At 46.5% G+C, this 25,305-nt stretch overlaps 1 protein-coding gene and 1 long non-coding RNA gene across 2 annotated transcripts in view; one reads left to right on the top strand and one right to left on the bottom strand.

The window, feature by feature from the left end:
• Positions 1 to 24,826, bottom strand: part of EXPH5 (exophilin 5) — a 76,604-nt gene extending 51,778 nt beyond the window's left edge. Inside the window, exon 1 of the mRNA XM_042906037.1 lies at positions 24,618 to 24,826. Within this exon, the coding sequence (XP_042761971.1) occupies positions 24,618 to 24,736 (119 nt within the window). The 5' untranslated portion in view covers positions 24,737 to 24,826. The remainder of the gene's footprint in view (positions 1 to 24,617) is intronic.
• Positions 8,860 to 14,793, top strand: LOC122200444. Its single transcript, XR_006193809.1, has 3 exons — positions 8,860 to 9,281; positions 9,855 to 10,081; positions 14,477 to 14,793. It is a non-coding gene; the product is annotated as an uncharacterized LOC122200444 (long non-coding RNA).
• Positions 24,827 to 25,305: the final 479 nt, after the last annotated feature.

Consider the following 25,305-nt stretch of genomic DNA (forward strand, 5'->3'; position numbering starts at 1 on the left):
ACAGAGCAGGGCTGAATGTTGTCTTCAAAGAGTTTTCTCGGTTGTTTACCCGCCATTATTCCTCTTGCTTCTGTTCAGGCTGCTTGGTAAATACAAAGAGAGGTGTTCTGTGGCCCCAGGACACAGACAGGATGGTCAGAGCCACTCTCTAGCACTATCTTCACCTTTTCCCATCCAACTGCCCCAGACTGGCTTGGCTGCACAGAATCCCTGTCTGAGTGTGTGTGAGGGTGCCGGGCCTGGAGAGCGGGGACACTCAGATGGTGGGGTTCTGATTCCTTTGTTACCTGGGCTGATCAAGTAACATTTATGCGTCTCATTTTCCTCTCCTGTAAACTCAGTGCCTCGTGACCAGACACCCGACTTACCCACGTGGACTTGTTTTCCACTGTCCTCCCATTTAAACCCCAGGGGCAACCATTCCAAACCCTATGGCCATATTCTCCGGGCTTTTTCCCAAGTTAGTCTCCTCTGCTCGCAATGCCCTTCTTGACGTGTTCTTTGTCCCATCATTCAATTCAGTGCTGGCAATGAGCTAAAGGATTGAAAATAAGATGAATCTGGGGCGCCTGGGTGGCTCAGTCTGTTAAGTGTCCGACTTCGGCTCAGGTCATGATCTCACGGTCCGTGAGTTCGAGCCCCGCGTCGGGCTCCGTGCTGATGGCTCAGAGCCTGGAGCCTGTTTCAGATTCTGTGTCTCCCTCTCTCTGACCCTCCCCGGTTCATGCTCTGTCTCTCCCTGTCTCAAAAATAAATAAAACATTAAAAAAATTAAAAAAAAAAAGAAAAGAAAACTGAATCTAATTCAACTATAATGAGCATGTGAGTTTGCAAGGACGCCGTGAACACACTAGGAGATGGCAGCTCTAACAGCAGGAAAGGACATGTACAAAATAGCTGTGTCACAACACGGGACATGATAGATTCTTAAAAGAAAAATAGTTTCTCTACTCACAACGCTTCTGACACTAAGTGCCCAGAGTTCGTGCAGACCCTGTAGGTTAAGGGCTCAATCCCACAAGATCTGACCCCACTCCAGACACTCATCTCAAACCCAGGCTCCTAGTACTTCTGACTGAGCACCCGAGGCCGCTCTTTTTGGATTTGAGAATTTGCTGGAAAAGCTCACAGAACTCAGGTAAAGTTTACTTCTTATTGCCGACTTATTACAAAGGGTATTTATAAAGGATACAAATGAACAGCCAGATTAAGAAATACATAGGACAGGGTCCAGACGTGTCCTGAGCAGGGGAGCTCTGTCCCCATGTCCTCATGAAGTTTAGGGGTGTGCCACCTCCTGGCATGTGCATGCATTCTCATTGGCCAACCCACAAGCTCTCCGAACTTTGTTGTTTAGGGTTTTATAGAGGCTTCATTATGTAGGCACGGGTGATCTAACCATCGGCCATTATTGATTAAGTCAGTCTCCAGCCCCTACCCTGTCCACTTCTCCCTGGAGGTCACGGGTTGGGGCTAAAAGTTCCAATCCTGGTTCCTCTGACCCCAACTTCCAGGAGTTACAGACCCAGGTTAGGGTGAAAGGATCTTATTATGAATAACAAAAGACTCCTCTCATCCCTGCCACTCATGAAATTACAAGGGTTTTAGAAGCTCGATTCCAGGAACCAGAGACAAAGATCAAATATATATATTTCTTATTATATCACAATCATGTAATAGGCAACCAAGACTCTTGCCTTGCAATAATCAAGAAGGATATGATTAGTGCGGGGAAAGCACTGGCGGAGAGGGGTCGTAAAGGACAGGTGGGAATATACTTCCCGGAGTGTAAGCCCTACTAGGGCAGAGTCTGAATTTGCCACTGTTCCTCACTAGTGATGCTTGTTCTTCAGTGAATGATTGAAGGATTTGGAAAATAGATTGTGTGTGTGTAGGAAGGGGGTATAGTTGAAGATCGTCACTGGTAGAGAGAAATTTGAGCAAAGGAAGTTGCTTTTGTTTTTGTCTTATTTCTGTGTTCCTAGTAAGTTTTTATTTGCTGGCCTTGCATCAAGAGAAATCGTCCAAGCTTCCTCATGGAAGTCAGTCATTATCTACTAATATTTTTGTTACTATCCTGTGTCACTGGGCTATAAATAAGGGTCCCAGAGACTCTGAAATTCTCTCAATTCCTTGTTAGACACATATGGGAGAAGGTTCAGTACTAAGATCATACAGGTCTTCTGGAGGCTTCCTACACTCTCTTATAAAGAACAGATCTTGGAGGGGAAGTTAAAGATTTCGTTTTGCGGGGGCGCCTGGGTGGTCCAGAGGGTTAAGCGTCTGACTCTTGATTTTGGCTCAGGTCATGGTCTTGTGGTCTCACGGTCGTGAGATTGAGCCCATCCTGTTTCCACGTGCTGAGTGTGGAGCCAGCTTGGAATTCTCTCTCCTTCCCTTTCCCTCTCTCTCAAAATAAATAAACTTAAAAATATTTTTCTTTTTCTGGCCTCATGTCTGTCACTCACACAAACACCAATACACTGGGTGACTGCTCCTCGATTCAGCAGATTCACCTAAATGCCGGAGATAAGGAGAATGACACATCACCTTTCGACACGCAGTTAACTCCTGTTTCATCAGAAGTGATTCTGTAACTTATTAATTACAGATTAATAAGTTCAGTGATAAAATGTAAACAGGTAGCCTAAATCTCATTCTCCTTGTGCAACTTCAAAAAATTATTTTTAGCAATTTCTGCTTAAAAAAAAAAGCGAACACGTAGCAGAAGTTACTGAAGGTGAAGAGATCCTGGGGTGGGGGGGGGTGTGGGGATGAAGGCAGGGGTGAGGAAACACCACAGTCAGTCTGCCATTACCCACAATACACAAACACCAGCCCCATTCTTTAGGATTTTAGTTCCCAACACTGACACCGGAATGGCCTTTCTGAATTGAAGATTTGCGCGTCTAACTGCCGATTAAAGTTCTGTAAGTGCGTAATGCAGATTTGGCACAAAGGGAGCGTTAAGAAGCCGGAATTGGGAGTCTTTCTCCCCTCATCCACAGCCCGCTCATCCACCTCTCACCGCCAACCCGTCCGTCTCTCTCTCTCTCCAAAACCCCTGCCACCCATTAGTTACTTGGTCATGTGCAGTATACGGTTTCAATTTTCATGCCCTGTCCACCCAAAGAGATTACACATTTCTTGGGTTCTACACTCTGCATTTACCGCAGCAGGTCCTCAAAATACTTGTCAAGTAGGTCTTATTTGAATGAAATGAAAATTCACTAATCTGGATCCCCAAAGAAGCTGCCATTTATTTAAATAAACTCCCATCACGGTAAACTTGGCAAGGGGCATCTTTTCCCTTGCTCGTCATGCCTGCTGATGGCACTGCGTTCAGCCTGGCTGCTTTGAACCTAGAGACATACGTCTGATATATTCACGCGGATTCTGGACTACCCGGGCCAGACGAGCTGCCAGGGGCTCCGTCCTGGCACACAGCAGCTTACCTGGTCGGTGTTCGGTGGCACGGGGTAGAATGATGCCTTTCTCTCTCTCTTTAGTGACTCGGGACAAGCTTCGAAACCGAGATCACCGGTGCCCGAGCCTGGAGCACAGGGGTGCACCGGAGAGAGGAGACTCCCCCCTCGTGCTGACCCGTACAGAGAAGGGCACTGTTATCAGGTCAGCCTGCCGCTTCTTCACGAAGGGAAACAGCGCTTGAGATGTCTGGTATTTTTTGTTTTTTGTGTTTTTTGGTTTTTTCTTTTTAGAGGGGAAGAGGGCCTTAATCAGTCAGCCTCAATTAGTTTTGCTGAGCACAGGAGCGAGCAACAGCTCCCGACAGGAGTCCCAAGGTGACGGGGAGGAAATGAAAGCACCTGCAGGTTCCTGTGGCTGCCTGGGCGCCTGCTGTCTGGCAGGCTGTTCACCTCGGCCCGGCGCGTGGTGGTTCCTGTGGGTCAGTCCCTCCTCGGCCGTCAGGCGGCTGCTGGCAGCCTCTGCCTAAGAGTCCTTGACCAGGCCATCTGGACCCGGGGAGCGAGTTCCAGTCTCCCTTGCCAGGGCTCTGCTTTGAATTCCGCCCACCCCTCCCTGGACGGCGATCCAGGCCTAAACCATGACCTTCGTTGCCAAGAGGTAAAGTACATCCTGAGATGAAGTAGCTCGATGTTTAAAAGGTGGTGGACGAATTGAGGTCCTTTCGCACTCTCTGGACTCACAGAGCGTAGAATTTACTGGAATCTCCCAGTTTCAGTGTAAACAGCAGGCCAAATGTCAAAAGCTCCTCAAAGTGAGAAACCTGAGTTCACACGAACGGTCCTTTCTCCCTTTTCCAGCCGATCAGCCCCAAGCCCTGCTCGTTTAATTTTCCAAATACATCTCGAGCCTTTCCCCTCCTCTGCATCACCAGTCGAGTCCCCTACACATACCTCGTGTCATCCTGGCGTCAGCCGCACCCAGAGCCATCTACCACTGACGGTCACTCTACTGCGACAGGCATCCCAGTGGCTCCACAGGCCTTCAGTTTGTAGCGAGCCCTCTGGCCGGGGACTGGCTTGCACTTTGAATTCTAGTGATCCTCACTCCTGGCGATGCCCGTAGGTCCCCGCAGTCCTCCACACCCCATGTCTTCCCTACCACCGTTTGCCCCATTCAGAATCTGCTTCCCACTTCTGTTCACCCCACACCCCCTTCCAGACTCAAGTCGGGCATCATCTCCTCCTCCACGTCTTCCCTGAGACCTCACGTGGGGTTAAATGACCTCTGTGTCCCTGTGCACAGCTAGCTTATTGCCTGCCATGTTACAGGAGATGAGCTGGGTTTGTTTTTTTTTTTAATGTTTGTTTATTTTTGAAAGGGGGAGAGGGGCAGAGAGAGAGAGAATCCCAAGCAGGATGTGTGCTGTCAGCACAGAGCCCCATGCAGGGCTTGAACCCATAAACCGTGAGATCACGACCTGAACCAAAATCAAGAGTTGGACGCTTAACCGACTGAGCCACCCAGGCGCCCTTAGAGACGCTGTTTTAAAACGTTCTCCCTCCCTGGTTTTGTATCTCTGGTACTAGGGTCACAGCAGAATCTCAAGGACATCTGCTAAATAATGAGAGCTGCTCCACAGAAGTGCTGCTGAATCCACGATATGGGGGAAAAAAATCTATCTTATGGGGCTCGCACCCCAAGAGGAACACAGGGGTACCCAGCCTCTGACCCCCAGTGCTGCGAGGCACCACGAGGAGGGTCCTGGGGCAGCGACAGGCTCCACAGACAAAGGCCTTCACGCTGCCAACAGGAGCTCGTCACACCTGGAAATGCCAAGAGAAAGACGTGAAATTGCAGTGCAACTCCCAACACCTGATGCTGACGACTGACCGACCTGCAATTAAAATGTCCTGACGACTGTTGCATCCCGGGAGGGTAGGCCGGTCCAAGCCAAAGGAGGTGGGGCCCCTACCTCCCCAAGAGACCCAGGCCCCTAAAGGTGAAGACGCTTCCATTTTTGCCACCCCTGAGTGGCCTGGAGCACCTCACAGAGGAAGGTCAGATGAGCTGAGAACAGAAAAGCCTTTTTATCAACTTTCACGATGAGACTATCATCGTTCGGAAGCACGGCTGGGAAATTGTGCCATTTACAACACTTGTTAGTGGGTCCTTAGACCCTAGACCCATGGGAATTGTTTCTAATAAAAAAAGTTACAATAAAAACCTATGTATCTTTTTGGGGCCGTGAGCGCTCCTGAAGCACCCGTAAGGCCCAGAGCAGGGTGTGGAACGTTGACACATGGGGCGAATGAAAAGCAGCTGGGCGGGAGGCTGGACTCGGAGCTCCGCGGAACCCGGGTACAGAACGCCAGGCAGAGCGAGGCGAGGGTGGGGTACGGTGTGCTTTGAAGGTGGAGACAGCTACCCTGCAGGGAATATGTTACTCATAAACCTTTTAAAGACTTTTGCCTGGACGGCGGTGGCCAAGCAATTAAACTGCTGTGGACAGACATGACCTAATTTATTGGCCCTTCCAGCTGCCTTGCGTGGAGCCGAGGTTAGTCTCACCTACAAATGAGAATGTGTTTGGACGGGATGGGGGGTGGGTGGGTGCTGAGAAGAGGGGAGAGAGAGATGTCCTTAAGGAGGGAGGGGGAGCCCCAGGAAGCGGAGCAGAGAGAGCAGGAGCGTGGCCAGGCCCTCCCTGACACGCTCCCCCACGAGGAACGAGCCCAGCGGAGCTGTGGTGCTTTGCCTGCTCTGAGGGGTGAAGCACCAGTACCCACGACTGAGGGGCGGCTTTCAGAAAGCAGCGCACACACGTGGCTTCTGTGCATCCTGACGGGGAGCCACAACATGCACAAACGCACAGGAATTCGGCCGGCAGCTTAGACCACCCTCAATTATGCACAGTCCAAAAAGCCATTTTTTAAAAAAAAGTTTATTTTTTGACAGTGAGCGAGCATGAGCAGGGGAGGAGCACAGAGAGAAGGGGACAGGGGACCCCAAGCAGGCTCTGAGCTGTCAGCACAGAGCCCGACGTGGGGATTGAACTCTCGAACTGTGAGATCATGACCTGAGCCGAAGTCGGGACGCTCAACTGAGCGAGTCACCCAGGCACCCCCTCAAAAAGCTGTTTTTATATAGCTTGCCGTGATCTGGAAGCAAAGAAGAAAACCACACATAAAACACACAACAGCAATTTTTTAAAAAATAGGCTGTTAAAAGTTCTGCAGTTTAGGGGTGCCTGGGGGCTGGGTCGGTTCAACGTCCGATGCTTGGTGTCTGCTCAGGTCACGATCTCACAGTTTCATGGGACTGAGCCCTGCGTGGGGCCCCACACTGACAACGCAGAGCCTGCTTGGGACTCTCTCTCTGCCCCTCTCCTGCTCACTCTTTCTCTCTCAAAATAAATCAACATTTAAAAAAATGTTCTGCAGTTTCAAAGCCTAAAAATAAAAAGGGAAAAACCTGGGTCCCCAGCTGAGCTGTGCCACGATTTAAATGAACATGCTGGCTGTTTTTAGGGGATTTCATATAGACCCACAGATGGTCCTTGGGCATCAGGGAGCCTGTGACGATTTTGTCTGCGGAGCTCCAGGGCCCTGCTGTCACTCCTGCCTGCGTGTCAGCTACATTTGACAACCATTAAGGATGCCCACTTAACGGCGGTGGGAGGGAGAGGGGAGCCTCGATTCGTGGGCAGCCTCGGGGCTCACGTGGATGGTGAGCTCACTGGTGTGGCTGCCGGGGTGGGACTGATGGAGATCACAGGGGCCCTCGACCTGACCCCACACTGCCACTGCGATGAACTCTGATCACATGTCCTCTCAACTGCCATTTAACGCCCTTAAAACTGAGGTATTAATTTCCCTTCGAACCTACACTTGTCCACCCGCCTCCACCATCCCTTGCCTGGATCACTTCACCCACAGGGCCACAGAACATGCGGCACAAGTGCCTTGGGCACCGTCAGAGTCCCGTGTTCAAGTCCCACATCCACCAATGGACCTAACTATGTCCTGAGACTCTTTGAGAAAAGAGAGAAATCAGGCTAATAATTTCTGGGGAAAATAAGGATAATCGTATTCATTCTTTCTACCTTATTTAGGGGGCTCAAGTGCACCCAGTAGGCTTTATACTAGTGCATATAGTTAAGATGTCACCAGTCAAGTATTCCTGAATAATCACAGCATCAGCACAGAGAGGTACATAATTCCTTCCTCTTGCCTCTGGCCAATCTGTACTGACCCCAGGCTGCTTTTCCCTTTCAGAAACTACTTGGGCTTCCCCGTTGCCTTCTTTATCTGTTCCCTCCTACTTCCTGACCTTGAACATGACCACTCAACAGTCAGCGTGCAGGACCTGTGGCTACAGCAAGACAGCAAGTTCCCAAGAACAGGATCTAAGCTGCTTGTGGATATGACAGCGTTTGTGTTTGTGCATAACCCACACTTAGTGGGCAGTGAAACAAAGCAACAAAAAGCAAAAAGCACTTCTTCCCGTTGCCAGACTAAACAGCTCCAGGGACAGAAGGTTCCCTTTTGATCCTACCAAGCAGTTTTATTTTATTTTATTTTTTGATTAAAAAAAATTTTTTTTAATGTTTATTAATTTTTGAGAGACAGAGAGACACAGCATGAGCAGGCGAGGGGCAGAAAGAGAGGGAGACACAGATTCCGAAGCTGGCTCCAGGCTCTGAGCTGTCAGCACAGAGTCCGATGCAGGGCTCGAACCCACGAACCATGAGATTATGACCTGAGCTGAAGTCGGACGCTCAATGGACTGAGCCACCCAGGCGCCCCCTACCAAGTAATTTTAAAGTGGGAAAGCACTAGAAACAAGGTTCCTTACATCTGACGCAGGCACAGCCCTCTCCATTGTCCTTTGCTAGGACTCCTGGCTCTCCCCTCCCAAACCACAGGGTTTCCGGAAAATCAACACTCCCTGAAGTTGTGCAAAGGAGTGTAGGAAAGATGTGCCAGGAGGAGTCAGTGCCCGATGCCCAGGCAGCCAGGCTGGGATTGCTTCTAGGGAGCTTTAAAAAGATACCCATGCCCAGCCTGATCACAGACCGATTAAGCCAGAATGTCAGGGTGGGGGTCTGGCATTGGTTAATTTTGAGAGCTTCTCAGGTGGTTGTCATTTCAGCCAGGTTTGAGAACCCATGTCTTAGCAGAGCCTGTGGGCCAGGACCTGTCCTCATAGAGACCAAGAAGACAACAAGTATCTTAGTGCACAGGTGGGCACACAGAAAGCAAGTGCAAGCCCCTTCTTAGCACCTGCCACACCAACACTGTATCACTTTTAGCTGAACTAGATGGTCTATGGCCCCTGCTCAGGAACTGCAGTTACTACACTTGCCCCCAGAGGGTGCTGCAGACTGACCCTAAGGCAGACCATCTACGGGCTGGCCAGAGAGGTGTCATGTGACCTGGCATGATGGTCATGCCCATGAGAGAATGTGAAAAGCAGCAGCCAAACAATCAAGGGCATCCTAAGAGGGCAGTGTGGGCTGTGACGTGCAAGCAGAGTGTGTGGCTGGTCCCTGGAGCCGTGTTGGTTCCCCACGTCCTTCAAACTCCAGTTTCAGTCCACGTGTAACCTTTCTGCAAAGCCCTCTCTACATTAGGTGCCCTTAGTGAGACTCCTCCTTTCTACCCAAAGACCCTGACTCACAGGAGCAAGATGGAAACTGGGCAGGACACAGGAAGTAGAAGCACGGAGAAGCAGCAGCCTGGAGAAGCCAGAGCAGAAGGCGGCAACTCCCAAAATGTGCCGAAGTGAGGGGAATGGTGAAACAACACAGAATGACCATGGACAGTTGTACAGGATAACAGGAAGGAAAACGCGTAAGAATTATCTGGCAGGAAGCAAAGCTTTAGCAATTTAAGCCTGGGCAGTGAGAAACTGCAGACTCTACAGGACGAAGGAAGAGGACAACAGGAACAGGAGAGAAAAGACAACAAGGAACTGTCCTTCCCCTGCTCTGCTCAGTGCTGCTGGCCGATGAGCTCTGCAAGCTGAATCTCTAGGCTGTCACCACCCGTCAGCTGCTTCCAGCCAGACACTGGCAGGAGACTGGAGGGCGAGAAGAAGGAAGAAGTCAGGGTTTTCTCCTCCTCCGCTTCATGCAAAACTTCTGGCAGTGATTGCCTTCCCCATGCCTCCAAATCCCCAGACAGGCCTGCACGGTTGGCTGCAGTTTCTCTCGGGGCGGGGGTGGGGATCATAGCCTAGGCTTGGATAACACCACCTGCTCCCTTTTCCTCCCCAACCAGGGGTGTGCCAGAGCTGGCTTGTACTGGCTCACAAGGGCAGATTGTTAAATACTCAGGAATTTTGCAAGCTGGTTGTTAAACTAATGCTAGCTGGAAATTGGCCAATGCTACAAATCAAGGCTTTTTTTTTTTTTTTTTCTCCAGGGGGAGCTAGTTACCAGCACACTGCTGCCTCCAGGCTTCCTGTAGCTGCCAGTCTCAGTTTTGCCTCAATGTTCCCTGATTGGTATCTCTTTTTACCACCCTGTAACCAATTCACTGCACTACATTCTATTTTACATGAGGACTACTTTCTGTTCTCCTGGTGGGACCGTGATTGATGTGCCGACGATGATATCCTCAAGAGCTGTGTGCCAGCTCCCTTGTGAGAGGTAAACATTAAATTCACAACATGTGAGGTTTTAATTTTGTTTGCTTGTTTGTCTAGTAATCTTGTTAATCACTTATCCTTGTGATTAATTTTTTTAACGTTTATTTGTTTTGAGAGAGAGAGAGAGAGAGAGAGTGCGTGAGCCCAAGAGCAGGGGAGGGGCGGAGAGAAAGGGAGACTAAGGATCCCAAGCAGGTTCCCGGCTGTCAGTGCAAAGCCCCTGACGTGGGACTCAATCTCACAAACCACGCTACAAGATCATGACCTGAGCCGATGTCAAGAGTTGGACGCTTAACCAAATGAGCCGCCCAGGTACCCCTCCTTGTGATTAATTTCTAAAGCAGATTAATTCTGTTATATATTAAAAACTTACATCATCTTACCAGGGTACTGGTTTGACTGTCAAAAGAACCAAAAAGACAACCAGGTCACTTGAAGCAGATCTCAGGATGAATGGTCTACCCTCAGTTGGGTTTGCTACCTGGCATAGAAAATGGGAAGAGGAAGAAAACTGAAACATGACCCATTATCTATGTGTATTAATAGATGTACAAATCACACTTCTCTGTACAAGAGCCTCTTCCCTACAATTTCCTTCTTAGTTTCACGATAGCTGATGGTATAGGATTTGCCTTATCAACACTTTGTTGCTGTTATTATGTTTTCCCCAGTTCTTTCTCTAAAAGGAACAACCGCAGGCCTTAGAAGTAGATGGAAATAAATTTGCTAGCCATTTGGGAAAAAAAAATCAATTTGCAGAATTATCCTACTCTAAAGATAAAATATATATCAGATCATTAAAAAGTGAGCTTTAAAATTTTTTTTAATGTTTATTTATTTTTGAGAGGGGGAGGGCAGAGAGAAAGGGAGACATAGAATCTGAAGTGGGCTGCATGCTCCAAACTGTCAGCACAGAGCCCATCATGGGGCTCAAACTCACGAACCCGTGAGATCATGACCTGAGTCGAAGTCGGATGTTAACTGACTGAGCCACCCAGGCACATCAAAAAAGTTAGTTTTTTAAAAAGATTTTTAAAAGGTAGAGATGAATGAATGTTGACCTAATCTCTAGATGGTAGAACTTTCTAATCTTAAAAAGAACATTTTTTAAAACCTGGTACATTTTGTTCTATAAAGATGGAAAAAAAATTCCTTATGATTCAGATAAATAGAAGTGCAAACTGAAAACTAGGAAATGTATTTGTAATAAACAGGACAAAAGTCAATTTCCTTAAGTATACAGAAATATATAAATCAATAAAAAAAAACGTACACACAATGAGATACTATGTCAGACAGAATCTAATCTCTCCAGTTACTCTCCTTTCTGGTTTTGGTGTGGGCAGCAAAGTATTCAGTTTCAGGGGAGGGATCATGATTGGTCTAAGCCAAACATCTGAATCCCACTTCCTGATTTCTCAATTCCCTTGTAGCAAGGGTGGCCTTACGATACGGTTCTGGTCAATGAGACATCAGGAGGAATCTACTGGGACGGCATACGGGAAAGCTTTTACTTCCATGATAAATGGCAGGTATAATTGGCTCCACCATCTTCCCTTCTTCATGCCTGGGACAGAAATGTGATGTTCAGAGCAGTTGCAGCCATCTTGTGTCACAAGACACCATCCTGACATCCTACACCACTAACCCAGCCAGTGGGTGCCTACTTCTAGATATCCTGTTATGTCAGAAAAATTTGTCCCAAATTTGCTAAAGCCATGGTTAGATCCGTTACGTATGACAAAGAGCATTTTGAACACAAATCCCGAAATAAAAATAGGCAAAGATATGAATAGACAACTCACAAACCATGAAGTGTACACATATGAAAAAAGTTCAAGTTCATTATAACCAGTGCTAGAAATCAAATTAAAATTTTCTTTCTTTTTTTTTCCCTACAAAATTAGCAAGGATTTTTAAAAATAATAATACCATCCAGGTCTGGGAGGGTAAGATAAAATAGTAGGCTTCCCATACTGCCGGTAAAGGTGAAATTTGGTAGAACATTTTTAGGAAAGTAATTTGGTAACAAGTCACAAGAATTTAGAAAATGTGCTATAAACTAATGATTCTACTTTGTGGAATTTGCCCTACAGAAACAATTTAAATGGAATTAACAATGTTATCACAAAGGTTTGTCACAGTGTTATCTAATAAAGCAACACGAAGCAAAAAATAAGAAAAAATCGGGGCGTGTGGCTCAGTCGGTTAAGCGTCCGACTTCAGCTCAGGTCATGATCTCACAGTTCTTGAGTTTGACCCCCACATCGGGCTCTGTGCTGACAGCTCAGAGCCTGGAGCCTGCTTTGGATTCTGTGTCTCATTCTCTCTCTACCCCTCCCCCATTCTCTGTCTCTCAAAAATAAATAAATGTTAAAAAGTTTTTATTTTAAAAATAATAAAAAATCAAAGTGGCTAAAATATTAAAAGATTAAATTATAAAATATATATAAAACAGTATGCAGCCGCAAAAAATAATGTTGACTATGAATCTTTAATTTGAAGGGGTGATTTTTATGTTAGATGTTACATAAATAAACAAAAACATACATAATATGATCACAACTGTATAAAGTCAATGTGGGAGAAAACAGTTCTATGGTTCCTAAAAAGTTAAATACAGAGTTACGAAATATCACAGTAATTCCACTCCTGGGTCTATACTCAAAAGAATTGCAAACAGGGACTCACATCCTTGTAGGTGAGCTCATAGCAACACTATTCACAATAGCCAAAAAGCGGAAACAACCCAAATGTTAATCAACAGAAGAATGGATAAACAAATTGTGGTATGTACATACAATGGAATATCATTCGGTTATAAAAAAGCACAAAGTGTAGATAAATCCTACAAGGTGAGTCAACCTTGAAAATATTAAGCTAACTAAAGCAGATGCAAAAAGTTACATATTGGATGGTCCCATTTATATGAAACATCCCAAATAGGTAAATACATAGAGACAGAAAGCAGATGGGTGATTACCAGTAACTGGGGGGTGGGGGGTGGGGGGGTGGGGGAGTAGGAGGAGGGGCTGAAATTAAGAAGAACTAATGGGTTTCATTTGGGGTGAAGAAAACATTTCCAGCCTTGTGCCCACTTATCCCAACACCATCTGTTGAAAAGACTATCCTTCATTGAATTGCCTTTGCACCTTGGTAAAAAAAATATATGTGTGTGTGTGTGTGTGTGTGTGCGTGTGTGTGTGTATCCATTGGTTGTATTTTGGAGTCTACTTCTGGACTCTATACTGTTCTATTAATCTAAAGGTCTTTCCCTTCACAAATACTATGCTATGTTGATTACAGTAGCTTTACGGTAAAGCCTTAAAATCTAAGTACTGTGATTCTTTCAATTTTATTCTTCATTTTCAAAATTGTTTTCTCTATTCAATTCCCTTGCTTTTCTAATGGTTCATTCCTACTATATGGAAACTCAATAGATTTTGTTTATTGATCTTATATCCTATCACTTTGCTACATTTACTTCTTTTTTTTTTTTTTTTAATTTTTTTTTTTCAACTTTTTTTATTTATTTTTGGGACAGAGAGAGACAGAGCATGAACGGGGGAGGGGCAGAGAGAGAAGGAGACACAGAATCGGAAAGAGGCTCCAGGCTCCGAGCTGTCAGCCCAGAGCCTGACGCGGGGCTCGAACTCACGGACCGCGAGATCGTGACCCGGCTGAAGTCGGACGCTCAACCGACTGCGCCACCCAGGCGCCCCGCTACATTTACTTCTTAATTCCAGGACTTTTTTTTTTTTTGGCAGATGTTTTTGGGGGATTTTCTTTTTTCTTTTTTAACATTTTTTAAAATGTTTTTATTTATTTTTGAGAGAGAGAGAGACAGAATGTGAGCTGGGGAGAGGCAGAGAGAGAGTGAGACAGAATCTGAAGCAGGCTCCAGGCTCTGAGCTGTCAGCATAGAGCCTGATGCGGGGCTGGCTCAAACTCACGAGCTGTTGAGATCATGACCTAAGCCACAGTCAGACGCTTGTACATCCTTGTACAAAGATTGTACATCCTTGCTTTGTTTCTGATCTTTGGGAAAAAGCATTTAGTCTTTTACCATTAGATATGATGTTGGCTATAAATTTTCTTGCAGATGCCTTTCATCAGGTTCTATGTCTTTCTTGCCAAGAGTTTTTATCATGAATGCGTGTTCAATTCTGTCAAATGCTTTTCTGCATCAATTAATGTGATCATACGGTGGTTTACAGTAATCTATTTTAAAGTACTGAACCAGCCTTACTGTTACAGGTTAAATTGTGTCCTCTAAGAAAGACACAGGAGAGTCCTAACCCCCAGTTCCTCAGACTATGACCTTACTTGGAGATAGGGACTTTACAGAGCTATTCAAATTAAAATGAACTCATTAAGGTGTGCTCTAATCCAATAGGACCAGATGTCCTTATCAAAAGGGGAAAATGTGGACAGAGACAGAACATACACGCCCTGTGAAGACTGGTGTTACACTGCCATGGGCCAAGGAACTACCACAAACTAGGAGGCGGCCCGTAACACATCCTTCCCGAGTGTCTTCAGAGGGAGCACGGCCCCTCCCAAAACCTGGACAACACATCTTCTTAACAAATCTGGAGAACAGAGCTGTGGTTGACGGGTTACTCTTCCGTCTGCCCCCAGCCCCCTTCCCCCTTCCACTGCTGTGAAATGCACTGTTTTAAAGTTGAAACCAAAGCAACCTTGATAGAAATATAAAACACCACAACCTTTCCTTGGGAAGTGGGGAGTTTGGTCACGGCAGCCCCCAATTTCCTCTTTCATCTAGAAAGCCTAATGCACATGGAATGAGGAAGCTGGCTCCTGTGGTATGCCAAGCTGAGACTTTAAGTATGGCCTTTAAACAGGGCCAATGACAATGCCAATAAGGAAACATTCCTGAGGAAAGCGAGGTGAGCCTACAGCTCTCAAATATGGGGCCTATGCAGAACTAACTGCAGAAAAACAGACCCAAATTGCTTCAGCAGGGCTCGAAGCCAGCTGGTTCAGTCTTAAGACTCATGTGTGCCAACAGGAATAAAAATGTTTTCGGACTAGGCTTAACCTGACCCTTTTTTTGTCCTTGGCTTCCCCAAATCTTTCTTTCCCTTACTTCGCATTCCTTCACAGACATAAGTCAAGGTCCAATTAATTAAAGCATCTACTAGGTGTGTGATACTCTCCATCCCTAAGACAATCCTTGACCATGTCAAGATTGACTGTACAGAACCTAACGTACCCACAGATATATTAACATTACAATATGTATAAAACATAATCAAGAAAAGGGCAGAAAAACATCCAGGTTTTTTTAAAGACAAATTATTTTGAAAGATATGAAGTTTAAAAAGATAGTCAAATATTTTGTATTTATTATCAAAAGAAATAGCCATCGGGGTATCTGGCTGGCTGGGTAGGTAGAGCAAGTGACTCTTGACCTCAGGGTTGTAAGTTCGAGCCCCATATTGGTATAGAGATTACATAAAAAATATAAAATCTTAAAGAAAAAAGAAATAGCCATCATTTTTAATAACCCATAATAATTATTAGAAATAAAATAATAGGAAAATGGTTAGAGTCCCTTTAAATATCATGCCCAAGAGATAGCCATCTTAACAGTTTGGAGCATATCCTTACAAAATGCATACATGCTTTTTCTTTTTTTTTCTTCAATGTTTAATTTTGAGAGAGACAGAGACAGAGAGACAGAGTATAAGCAGGGGAGGGGAAGAGAGAAAGGGAGACACACAATCTGAAGCAGGTTTCAGACTCTGAGCTGTCAGCACAGAGCCTGACAGAGGGTGCGAACCCATGAACTGAGAGATCGTGACCTGAGCCGAAGTCAGATGCAAAACGGACTGAGCCACCTAGGCACCCCACATACATCCTTTTTAAAACATAAATGGTTACCTGCAATTTTTTCTATATATGGCAAATAACCACCAGTTGTACCCTAACATCCATTAGGCCCTTTTTTTTTTTTAATGTTTACTCTTTGAGAGAGAGAAACAGAGAGCATGAGCCGGGGAGGGGCAGGGAGAGGGAGACACAGAATCTGAAGCAGGCTCCGGGCTCTGAGCCGTCAGCACAGAGCCCAACGTGGGGCTTGAACCCACGAACCGCGGGATCATGACCTGAGCCGAAAACAAGAGTTGGACGCTCAACCGACCGAGCCACCCAGGCGCCCTTTTTAGGCCCTTTTCTTTAATGATATTAGTTGGGCACATGGCAAGCTAGAGTTGTATGTTCTCTAATTTCATAGTCAGTGTAAATAAGAGGGCTTTTTAAAAATTATTATTTTATTTTCTAAAGTTATTTCTACAGCAAACGTGGAGCTTGAATTCACGACTCTGAGATCCAACGTCACACGCTCTTCTGACTGCGCCAGCCAGGCGCCCTGGAAATGAGAGTTTTCAAGTGAAAACATCTGTCCTCTTACAAGCTGGATGGGCGGTGTAGGGCTAATCACTCCAACCTTTTGCACGCCATGGTGGGAGGCAGTGCTGTGTAGTAATTAAGTGCACACGGACTTCACGAATCCAATACTCCCTGCACTATTATCTCAGCCACGTTACTTCTCTTCCCTACCCTTCCCCTGCAGAATGGAGATTAGCAAAAAGAGCCCTTAACTCATCAGAGGGGTGTGAGAATTAAAATGAGAAAGTGTACATAAAGAGTTCAGCACAGAGCAAGGGCTAAATAAATACGGGCTATTACTACTGTCATTATCATTAGGTTTTGACAAAGATAAAAATACTTGCTCTGGGGGCACCTGGCTGGCTCAAGTCGGCTGAGCATCGGACTTGGGTTCAGGTCATAATCTCACGGTTCGTGGGTTCAAGCCCCCCATCGGGCTCTGTGCTGACAGCTCAGAGCCTGGAGCCTGCTTCGGATTCTATGCTCCCTCTCTCTCTGTGCCCCTCCCCCACTCTCCCTCTCTCAAAAAAAATAAATAAATAAACATTAAAAAAAATACCTGCTCTATCAGATTATGATAAGGCTAAACAGATATGAAAGACTTTAAAAGCTAAAAGAGTTATGATGTCACAAAGGCTAAAAAACGACACTGTCCCCAAACCTTGCAGTACGAAACTACGCTATTATAGTAATCCCACATGTACTGCACAGGGAGACCCATCCATGGCAGTAACTAGACAGGAGAATGTGTTTGACAGAAAGATGGCCCCTAGGATTAAAGGAATTAATTAAATTGGATGTTACTGGAAACTGCAGACAGCTTGGAGATCCATGTTAATCCACATCTTATTAAACGATCAGAACAAGCAAGCCTACCTGGTCCTCCTGTGACTTCCAGGTGGTCTTCATGGTCCCTTCCCGAGGTCACACGGGGCTGCTCCAGGGCAAGCTGCATTAGTATGAACACTTCGCCTTACAGCATTGACCATCAACCAAAAACTTTCATAGACGGAAGCCATTTGGTGCAGAATCTGTGTTTTATTCTCTGCTGTATTCTCAGGGCCAACACAATGTCTGGCACATAGTAGATGTCCCATAAATAGGAGTCCAGTGTTTCCTGAAAATCGATCTCTTAGCCAGAGGCTGACTTCACCGGCTGGGACAGCAGAGGACAGGCAGAAAGCCTAGGACAGGAGACTGTGTGTCTTAGCTTTTAAACTCTGCAAGGTGCTACAGCGTCCACAGCTATGGACCCTCCACCATTTTGATAAACATTCCCCTTCTGGAGCCGTGGCTCAAGTACAATAGTATACATCAATCAGAAACAACTAAGTTCAGGGGGTGCCTGGGTGGCTCAGTTGGTTAAGCATCCAACTTCAGCTCAGGTCATGATCTCACAGTTGGTGAGTTTGAGCCCCGCATCGGGCTCTGCGCTGACAGCTCAGAGTCTGGGGTCTGCTTCAGATTCTGTCTCCCTCTGTCTCTGCTCCTCCCTCATTCAAGCTCTGTTTCTCTCTCTCAAAAATAAACATTAAAAAAACAAACAAAACAAACAACTAAGTTCTGGAAAACCCTCCTGGGCCACAGCTTTGCCATTAAGCAAAGATAGTCTAAATTTAGACTTGCCATTTTACAACCTGATTGCATCAGGTGCTGTGATGTCTTATACTTTGTAAGTTTTCTGCAAGAGGAAAAATAAACATTTTTGATTTGTTGGTATCTGTTCTGTGAGCTGAGTAGTTGGTATAATCTCTCAGCACATTCTGTTTTGGTTACATTTATGAGACAGGGATAGGTGGCGATGGGGGATGGACATGGGGGGTGACAAGAAGGTAGTTGTGTTTTTCAAAGATTTGTAAAAAAGTAAGATGTGGGCACCTGGGTGGCTCAGTCGGTTAAGCATCTGACTCTCGGTTCCAGCTCAGGTCACGATCTCATGGTTTCAAGAGTTCAAGCCCCATGTCGGGCTCTGGGCTGACAGTGCAGAGCCTGCTTGGGATTCTCTCTCTCTCCTCCTCTCTCTACCCTTCCCCCTCTCACACTGTCTCTGTCTCTCTGAAAATAAGTAAATAAAACTTAAAAAAAATGTTTAAAAAAGATGCTTTTTATATTTTATGTATTAAATATGTATACATATATGAATATATATATACATTACATGTATTTGTGTATATACATGTACACATGCACACACACAATTGCCTCCACAGTATGAGATAAGTATGGGGAAAATTTCCACCTGCCAATAAACTGTGACTCTAACTCTCAGCCATTTTTCCTCACTGTGGCTAGAACCACAGACTGTGCAAGGCCTGAGAAGTCCTACCTTGAACTGTCAGACTGGAACCGAAGTGGTAATTTCCACCCCTTTACCTGGCTCTCAAAGTATTTCTGTAGTACAGATTCCAGACTCACAGGGCAGAGCCGGATAAATGTAACACAGACTATCGTGCGATTCGGGGTTCAGAGGTGGGAGGAATCCCGTCTGGAGCGTGGAGGGGATCTGGGGAAGGGGAAGAAGGTAAAACACACTGAGTTGAAGTGGGGAGAGAAGCTAGGGATTTCAGAAGCCCCTGACTCTGGCCCATGCAGGCCATGAGTTTCCCATCAAGGAAGTATTCGCTGGAAGCCTACTGCATGCTGGCACCTTGCCTGTCCTCGGGGTCTCTGACCTCTAAGCCACGGAATCCAGTACCCTTCCCCTCCTCTGCCTTCCTGGAGCCTCAGGAGACGGCAGTGCCCAGCATTGCTGCCCAGCAATGCACATCACACATCCTTTCCCCATCCTAGCAGTGCTGAGCTCAAGGGCAGACAAGAGACACTCATGGCTGCCAGGCAAGCCCAGTCCTTCCAGCAAATGTTTACTGTCTGTCCACCATGTGCCGGGAGCCACGTCAGGCCCCAGAGATTCACCAAAAGGAGAAGCGTAGATTTTTGCCTATTTTTTTCTAGTTGCCGTCCCCAGAAGAAACTGAAATAACAACACAGTCAGTATTTTGTGTCTGCTTTTTCACAGACCAATGACTCGTAAGCATTGCCCCTCACCTGTATTCGTGCTGAGCTTTAGGGGTCTACACCACCTTGACAACAAGATAGTCAGTAAAGGTAAAATTAAAATATCGAACCGGGCAAGATACAGTTATCTTCATAACTGTCGATTACAATGACTGAACTTTTATTGGATATTTAGATTAGAAATGCTCCACTATGTTGGTATTATTTTCCCACTATTCTGCTATTTTTTAATACTGTAATTATTATCTGAGAGTAAATATCTTGTTTTTCCTCGGGGAAAAATACAGTACAGTGGAAAGAATTTATTTGGGTTCAAATTCTAGCTGTCACTGGGGATCTGTGTGACCTTGGGCAAGTTCCTTAACCCTGAGACATTTCAGTTTCCTTCTGTACAAAGCCATCAACACAACTTACCCCCAAGGGATGGTGGTGAGGATTATTCAATGCTGATGGGTAAAATAATTTTTAAGTTAGATCTGGATTTAAATTCTGGCTCTGTTGCTTAACTTGGACAAGATACTCAACCTTTGTTAAGCTGTTTCCTTCTGTGTGAAACGGAAATTCAAGTGTGTGCATAACGAGGTTATTGGGACAATTAAACACATGTAACACGTTTAGTACAGTGACTAGTATACAGTAAGGGATTGATAAATGTGAGTTGTTATCAAAATCACAGTAATTACTATTATAAAAGGCAGCACTTAATAAATGTTGGTGTGGCCATCTTCTCTATCCCAGACTCCTACTAATGAGAAATATCCAAGAATTGGACTGGGTCAAGGTTAAGGCATAACTTTATAGGTAGCGCCATATTGTTTATCAAAAGGATTGTATTCCACTTACAATTGTTATTATTATTATATGCCACTAACAAGATGCTGAATCTATCCATTTCATGCCAACCCTCACCAACAGTTTTTTCCTGTTATTTTTAAAAGTGGTATTTTGATATTACTCCCATTTGCATTTCTTTATCACTGTGAGGGTGAACATTTTCCCATAATGTTTTGTTTACTGTTGGGATATCTTCGAGCATGAACAACTTATTTTTATCTTTTGCCTGTTTATCAGTTTGAATCTTAGTGTTTTTCTTCAGTATTTGAATCAACTCTTTATCAGGAACATAAATAATATTTAATGCAAATACTTTCCCACTAAGCTGGGGCCAGAGAGATCTGATACCGATGAGGGAAGAGCAGGGGAAGTTCTGTGTGTTCAGGACCATGTCTATGGGTGGGGCTATTGGGTCTCACACAATGAATTCAACTACTCTCTGGCCTTTAACATCCACCTCTGGGCATCTCTGGCCCCGCATGACACTGTGGTTCTATATTTCTGACTATAAGATACTTCTTAGTTGCTTTGTAGACACCTCAAGCCTATTATAGATATAAATGAACTCCTCAGTTGTGCCCAACCAGCAAACTTGACAAACTTCTCCATTTGGTCCCTTATTGTTCTCGCCAAGATGCCTTTTTTTTTTTAATGCTTATTTATTTTTTAGACAGAGAGAGTGAGAGAGTATGCACGTACACACAAGTGGGAGAGGGGCAGAGAGAGGGAGACAGAGGATCTGAAGCAGGCTCCTTGCTCTCAGCACAGAGCCCGATGTGGGGTTCGAACTCACAAACCGTGAGATCATGACCTGAGCCAAAGTCGGACACGCAACCGACTGAGCCACCCAGGCGCCCCTGTTCTAGCCAAGATATCTTAAGACTCTTTCTCAATTCAGATACTCTTCTTCCCCACCCATATTCCAAAGTTTGCATTAAGCCACTTTGCTTTTATGCAAGTCCGACATTAGTACCTGTTTTCACCAACCAAATGAAATCCGAAGAAGATTTTCACTTTTATGGAAAAAAGTAAAAAGCAAAAATAACATTTAGCACATGTTTCGCAGGGAGGCTTTGTGGAGGCCGCGCACCCCAAGTGGCGAGAGTGGCCCTGCCAAGCTCCTTCCCTGGGGAGCTACACTCGGCACACAAGCTGTGAGGTTTGGAACCGTGTGTGCGAGCGTCTGTGCTTTACCTTGACTTATTCTGGGCATCATTCATCAAGATGTGTCCTAAGGTTTCAGAAACACCTGAAAGAGGTTATTTTGGGGGCTAGGAAAGCTCAAAATTTCTTCCGTATCAATTAATGGTAATTGCCTCTTTGTTTTATGCCACGTTGGCTCATGAAGCTTTCACAGGAAATGCTTTCTTTTGGGATAGTGGGGAAAACCTGTAGAGCAAAAAGCCCTCCCAGAGTCTCTCAGACAGGCCTGTTGTACTGTCTCCTACATAATACTCTTGCATGATAAGTCACGTGTCCTGACTTTTGATTTGGAAAATATGATCACAAAATGAGCAACGGCAGCCAAGTTGACATGTTATCTCAGGTCTTCTCTGCATGTCAGCATCTGCTACTAAAGCCACGCACGTGAGCTGGTGAGCAGCGCAAGGCCATCAGACTGCTACCGAGTGATGGGGATGTGATAGTGGGGTTCAGGAATTAACCAGCAGGAAAGAACGTACTAGAAATAATTGCCTTGAGCATTTGGCCCAAGTGTCCAATGTCCCTAAGTTATTTTTATTTTTATTTATTTTTTAGAGAGAGAGAGAGAGAGAGAGAGAGAGAGAGACAGGGAAAGCACACAAGTGGAGGAGAGTGGCAGAGGGGGAGAGAGAGAGAGAAGGAGAATCCCAAGCAGGCTCCATGCTCAGGACAGAGTCCAACTCAGGGCTCCATCCCACAACCCTGGGATCATGACCTGAGCTGAAATGAAGAGTCGAAGCGGTCCCTGGCTGGCTCAGTCAGTTAAGCGTCTGACTCTTGGTGTCTGCTCAGGTCATGATCTCACAGTTGGTGAGTTCAAGCCCTACATCAGGCTCTGTGCTGACAGCATGGAGCCTGCTTGGGATCCTCTCTTTCCCTCTCTCTCTGCCCCTCCCCTGCTTGTACTCTCTCTCAAAATAAATAAACTTAAAAAAAAAGTCAGACGCTCAACCGATTGAGCCACCCTGGTGCCCCCCTAAATCATTATTTAAAAAATTAATATTTAATGTATATTCATTTTTGAGAGACAGAGAGACCAAGCAGGGGAGGGGCAGAGAGAGAAGGAGACACAGAATCTGAAGCAGGTTCCAGGCTCTGAGCTGTCAGCACAGAGCCCGACGCAGGGCTCAAACCCATGAACTGGGAGATCATGACCAGCCGAAATTGGATGCTTAACCGACTGAGCCACCCAGGCGTACCCCCTAAGTTATTTTTATATTTTAATGATGACATTTTAAAAATTATTGAGGTGATTATTTTTAATAGTTGAATAGTTACAGTACTGATTTTGTCTTAGCATTATGCCTTTTTCTGTTGATGCCCCAGTTAGGATATGAGTTTCATGCAGTCGGAAAAGGTGTTTCCGCCTTCCTTCTAAGGCCCAGCCCAATGGCCTTGCCACCTACGAATACTTCTAATTCCCCCCAAAGGCGACTGCTATGGACACCATGAGCTACTATTGAGGAAACACAAGGCAAACATCAGGTCAAATATAAAAAGCCAAAATCCTCTTGAATGAAAATTAAAATACATAATATTACTACTATTTCTGAAACTACACTTCATGAGAAGCCATGAAGCATCCTCAGTGGATACTTCCTTCCCTCCTCTTGTTCCCTAATTCTCCCCTCAGTTTCCCCAACTATATATACTGGATCACTTAAGCCCCATCCTCTCCAGAGACAGGAAACACTTCCAAGGACACACCGACAGCCCCCCAGTTCCTTAGTCCTTTTGGGAAATGTGTTGAAAACAAACTACATACAATTCTAAAGTCCTCCTTCCCCAGGCTGGGTGTGCCTGTGGATGGTGCACGTGCATATGTATGGGTGCACGCACGTGGATGTGTATGGGTGTGGACACGCAATGAGGAAATGATGGAGCCTATTTTTCTGAAGGCAGAGTATGATGATGTGAAATGCACATCCTCCAACTTCAAGAGATGTATGTACTAAAGAGGTGTGAAGACAGGGCTTTGGGTTCAGTGTATTCTAACTGCCTCTACAAAGACCAACTAGGGTTTTCCTAGGTGAAGCGCATCTTTGGAGGTTTTTTCCCTGGGGGGCGAGGGATGGGCACTGGAATCTTTGAAAGGAGGGGGAAACCTAGAACCCACATCACCAAGAAGCTGCTCACAAACGAAACGGTTTGCCAAATTCCAATCAATGACACACTTTTTGGTCTGAGAGTGATGGCTCGAATTCCCTTCCAGGGTCAACCGGAGAAGGCCTTGGATGGGTCTATTCTAGAATCGGTGAGAAAGTCCTCGTATTCGTTCCAGGGCCTATCCGGCACTTTGCCAGCAGAAAAACGGGTCCATTTACATCCCAGGCAATGATCTCTCGATTTTATTCTCTGGTATCTAATCCCTCACCTGTAACACTGCATAGTAAGGTTAAGGGTGAAACGGCGCAGCACTACCGGCAAGGAGACCCACGTGTTGTGGCCACTCCGCGCGTCCCAATCCGACGCCAGCTCACTCCACACAATTTGGCAAGTTGCTGGAGTTCCGGCCCTTGGGGTGGGACCACTTCGCCGCCGGGGAGATGCCATCTCTCCCAGGCGCCGCCGACTGTCGGCGAGGGCCGGAGAGAGGCGTCTCTGGGGCAGAGGGAGAAGGACACCGGCGAGGGCGCACCGCCTGCAGGACCGGTGTCAGTAAGCACGTGGGTGCGCGCCCGCCAGGACCTAGCGCCGCGCAGCGCCCCCGCCCCTTTTCGCCCGCCCAGCCGGCCTCCGCCCCCGGCGACCGCTCGGGGGACGTCCGAGCCCACCCCGCCCGGGCCCCCGCGGCCGCCCGCCGCCCACGTGTGCCGGCCGGGGAGGCTCGGCGGGACCCACTCGGAAAGAGAAACGCTCCGAAGGCCGTGCCCGCCCCGGAGACTCGCAGGCCAGCCCGCCCGGGACGCCCACGGCCCTCGCGGGAGAAACCGAGCGCCGCTTTCCCCCGCGGGGCGGCGCGCTCCCCCGGAGGCCCCGACAGGTGCGCCGCCCCAGCCGCGCGCCCCCTCCGCGCGCGCCCGCGCCCCCGCAAGGCCCCGGGAAAAGAGTGAGAGGAGTTGGCCGTGTACCTGATCCTGTCCTTGTCTGCCCTCTGCAGCTCCTCATTTCTTTCCAGCACCTGAAGGATCTTCCTGGCTTCTTCGTCATTTAAGAAACTGAAATCAAACCCCTGAGGAACCTTCGTCATTTTCTCTCCTGTGTGTGAACTGCACTTCAGCTCCTTGGCGCCTTCTGTTACGAGGACATTTTTCAAGGTACAGAAGACCAGCTTCAGGAACCTGATCCCACAACCAATAAGAAGGCCGCCCCTTTGAAAATCTAAAACCACAAAGTGAGGGAACAGCCCACACCCACGGGGCTCAGGTAGACAACACCTTAATGACATGTTTCGCTCCACCTATCCAACCGGGAAGCGAAAGGCCCGGCCCCGCCGACAGAGGGAACCAATCCCATTCCAAGGGGGCGGGGCCTCCCTCGTCTCCTCCCCCCCACCCGCAGCCTCGGCCTATCAGACTTAATCAAACTAACAATTCTACACAAGGCCGCACCTAGAGGAGGCCCGAGCTGAAGGGTTGGCGCCAACGTACCGTCTGTTTTCGCTGCTGCTCTTTGCTCTCAGAACTCGAGCTGGACTAGTTGAAGGGCTGAGAAAGTTAATCCTCCTTTTCAAAGAAGAGCCCATAGGAAGTAGAATTGCAGTAGGAGCTTTGGAACTGGCACAAGAGTTACCCTATTTGAAAGAAGGGCTGAACTCAA

The sequence above is a fragment of the Panthera leo genome, chromosome D1 (assembly GCF_018350215.1).
Source record: "Panthera leo isolate Ple1 chromosome D1, P.leo_Ple1_pat1.1, whole genome shotgun sequence".
Taxonomy (NCBI): domain Eukaryota; kingdom Metazoa; phylum Chordata; class Mammalia; order Carnivora; family Felidae; genus Panthera; species Panthera leo.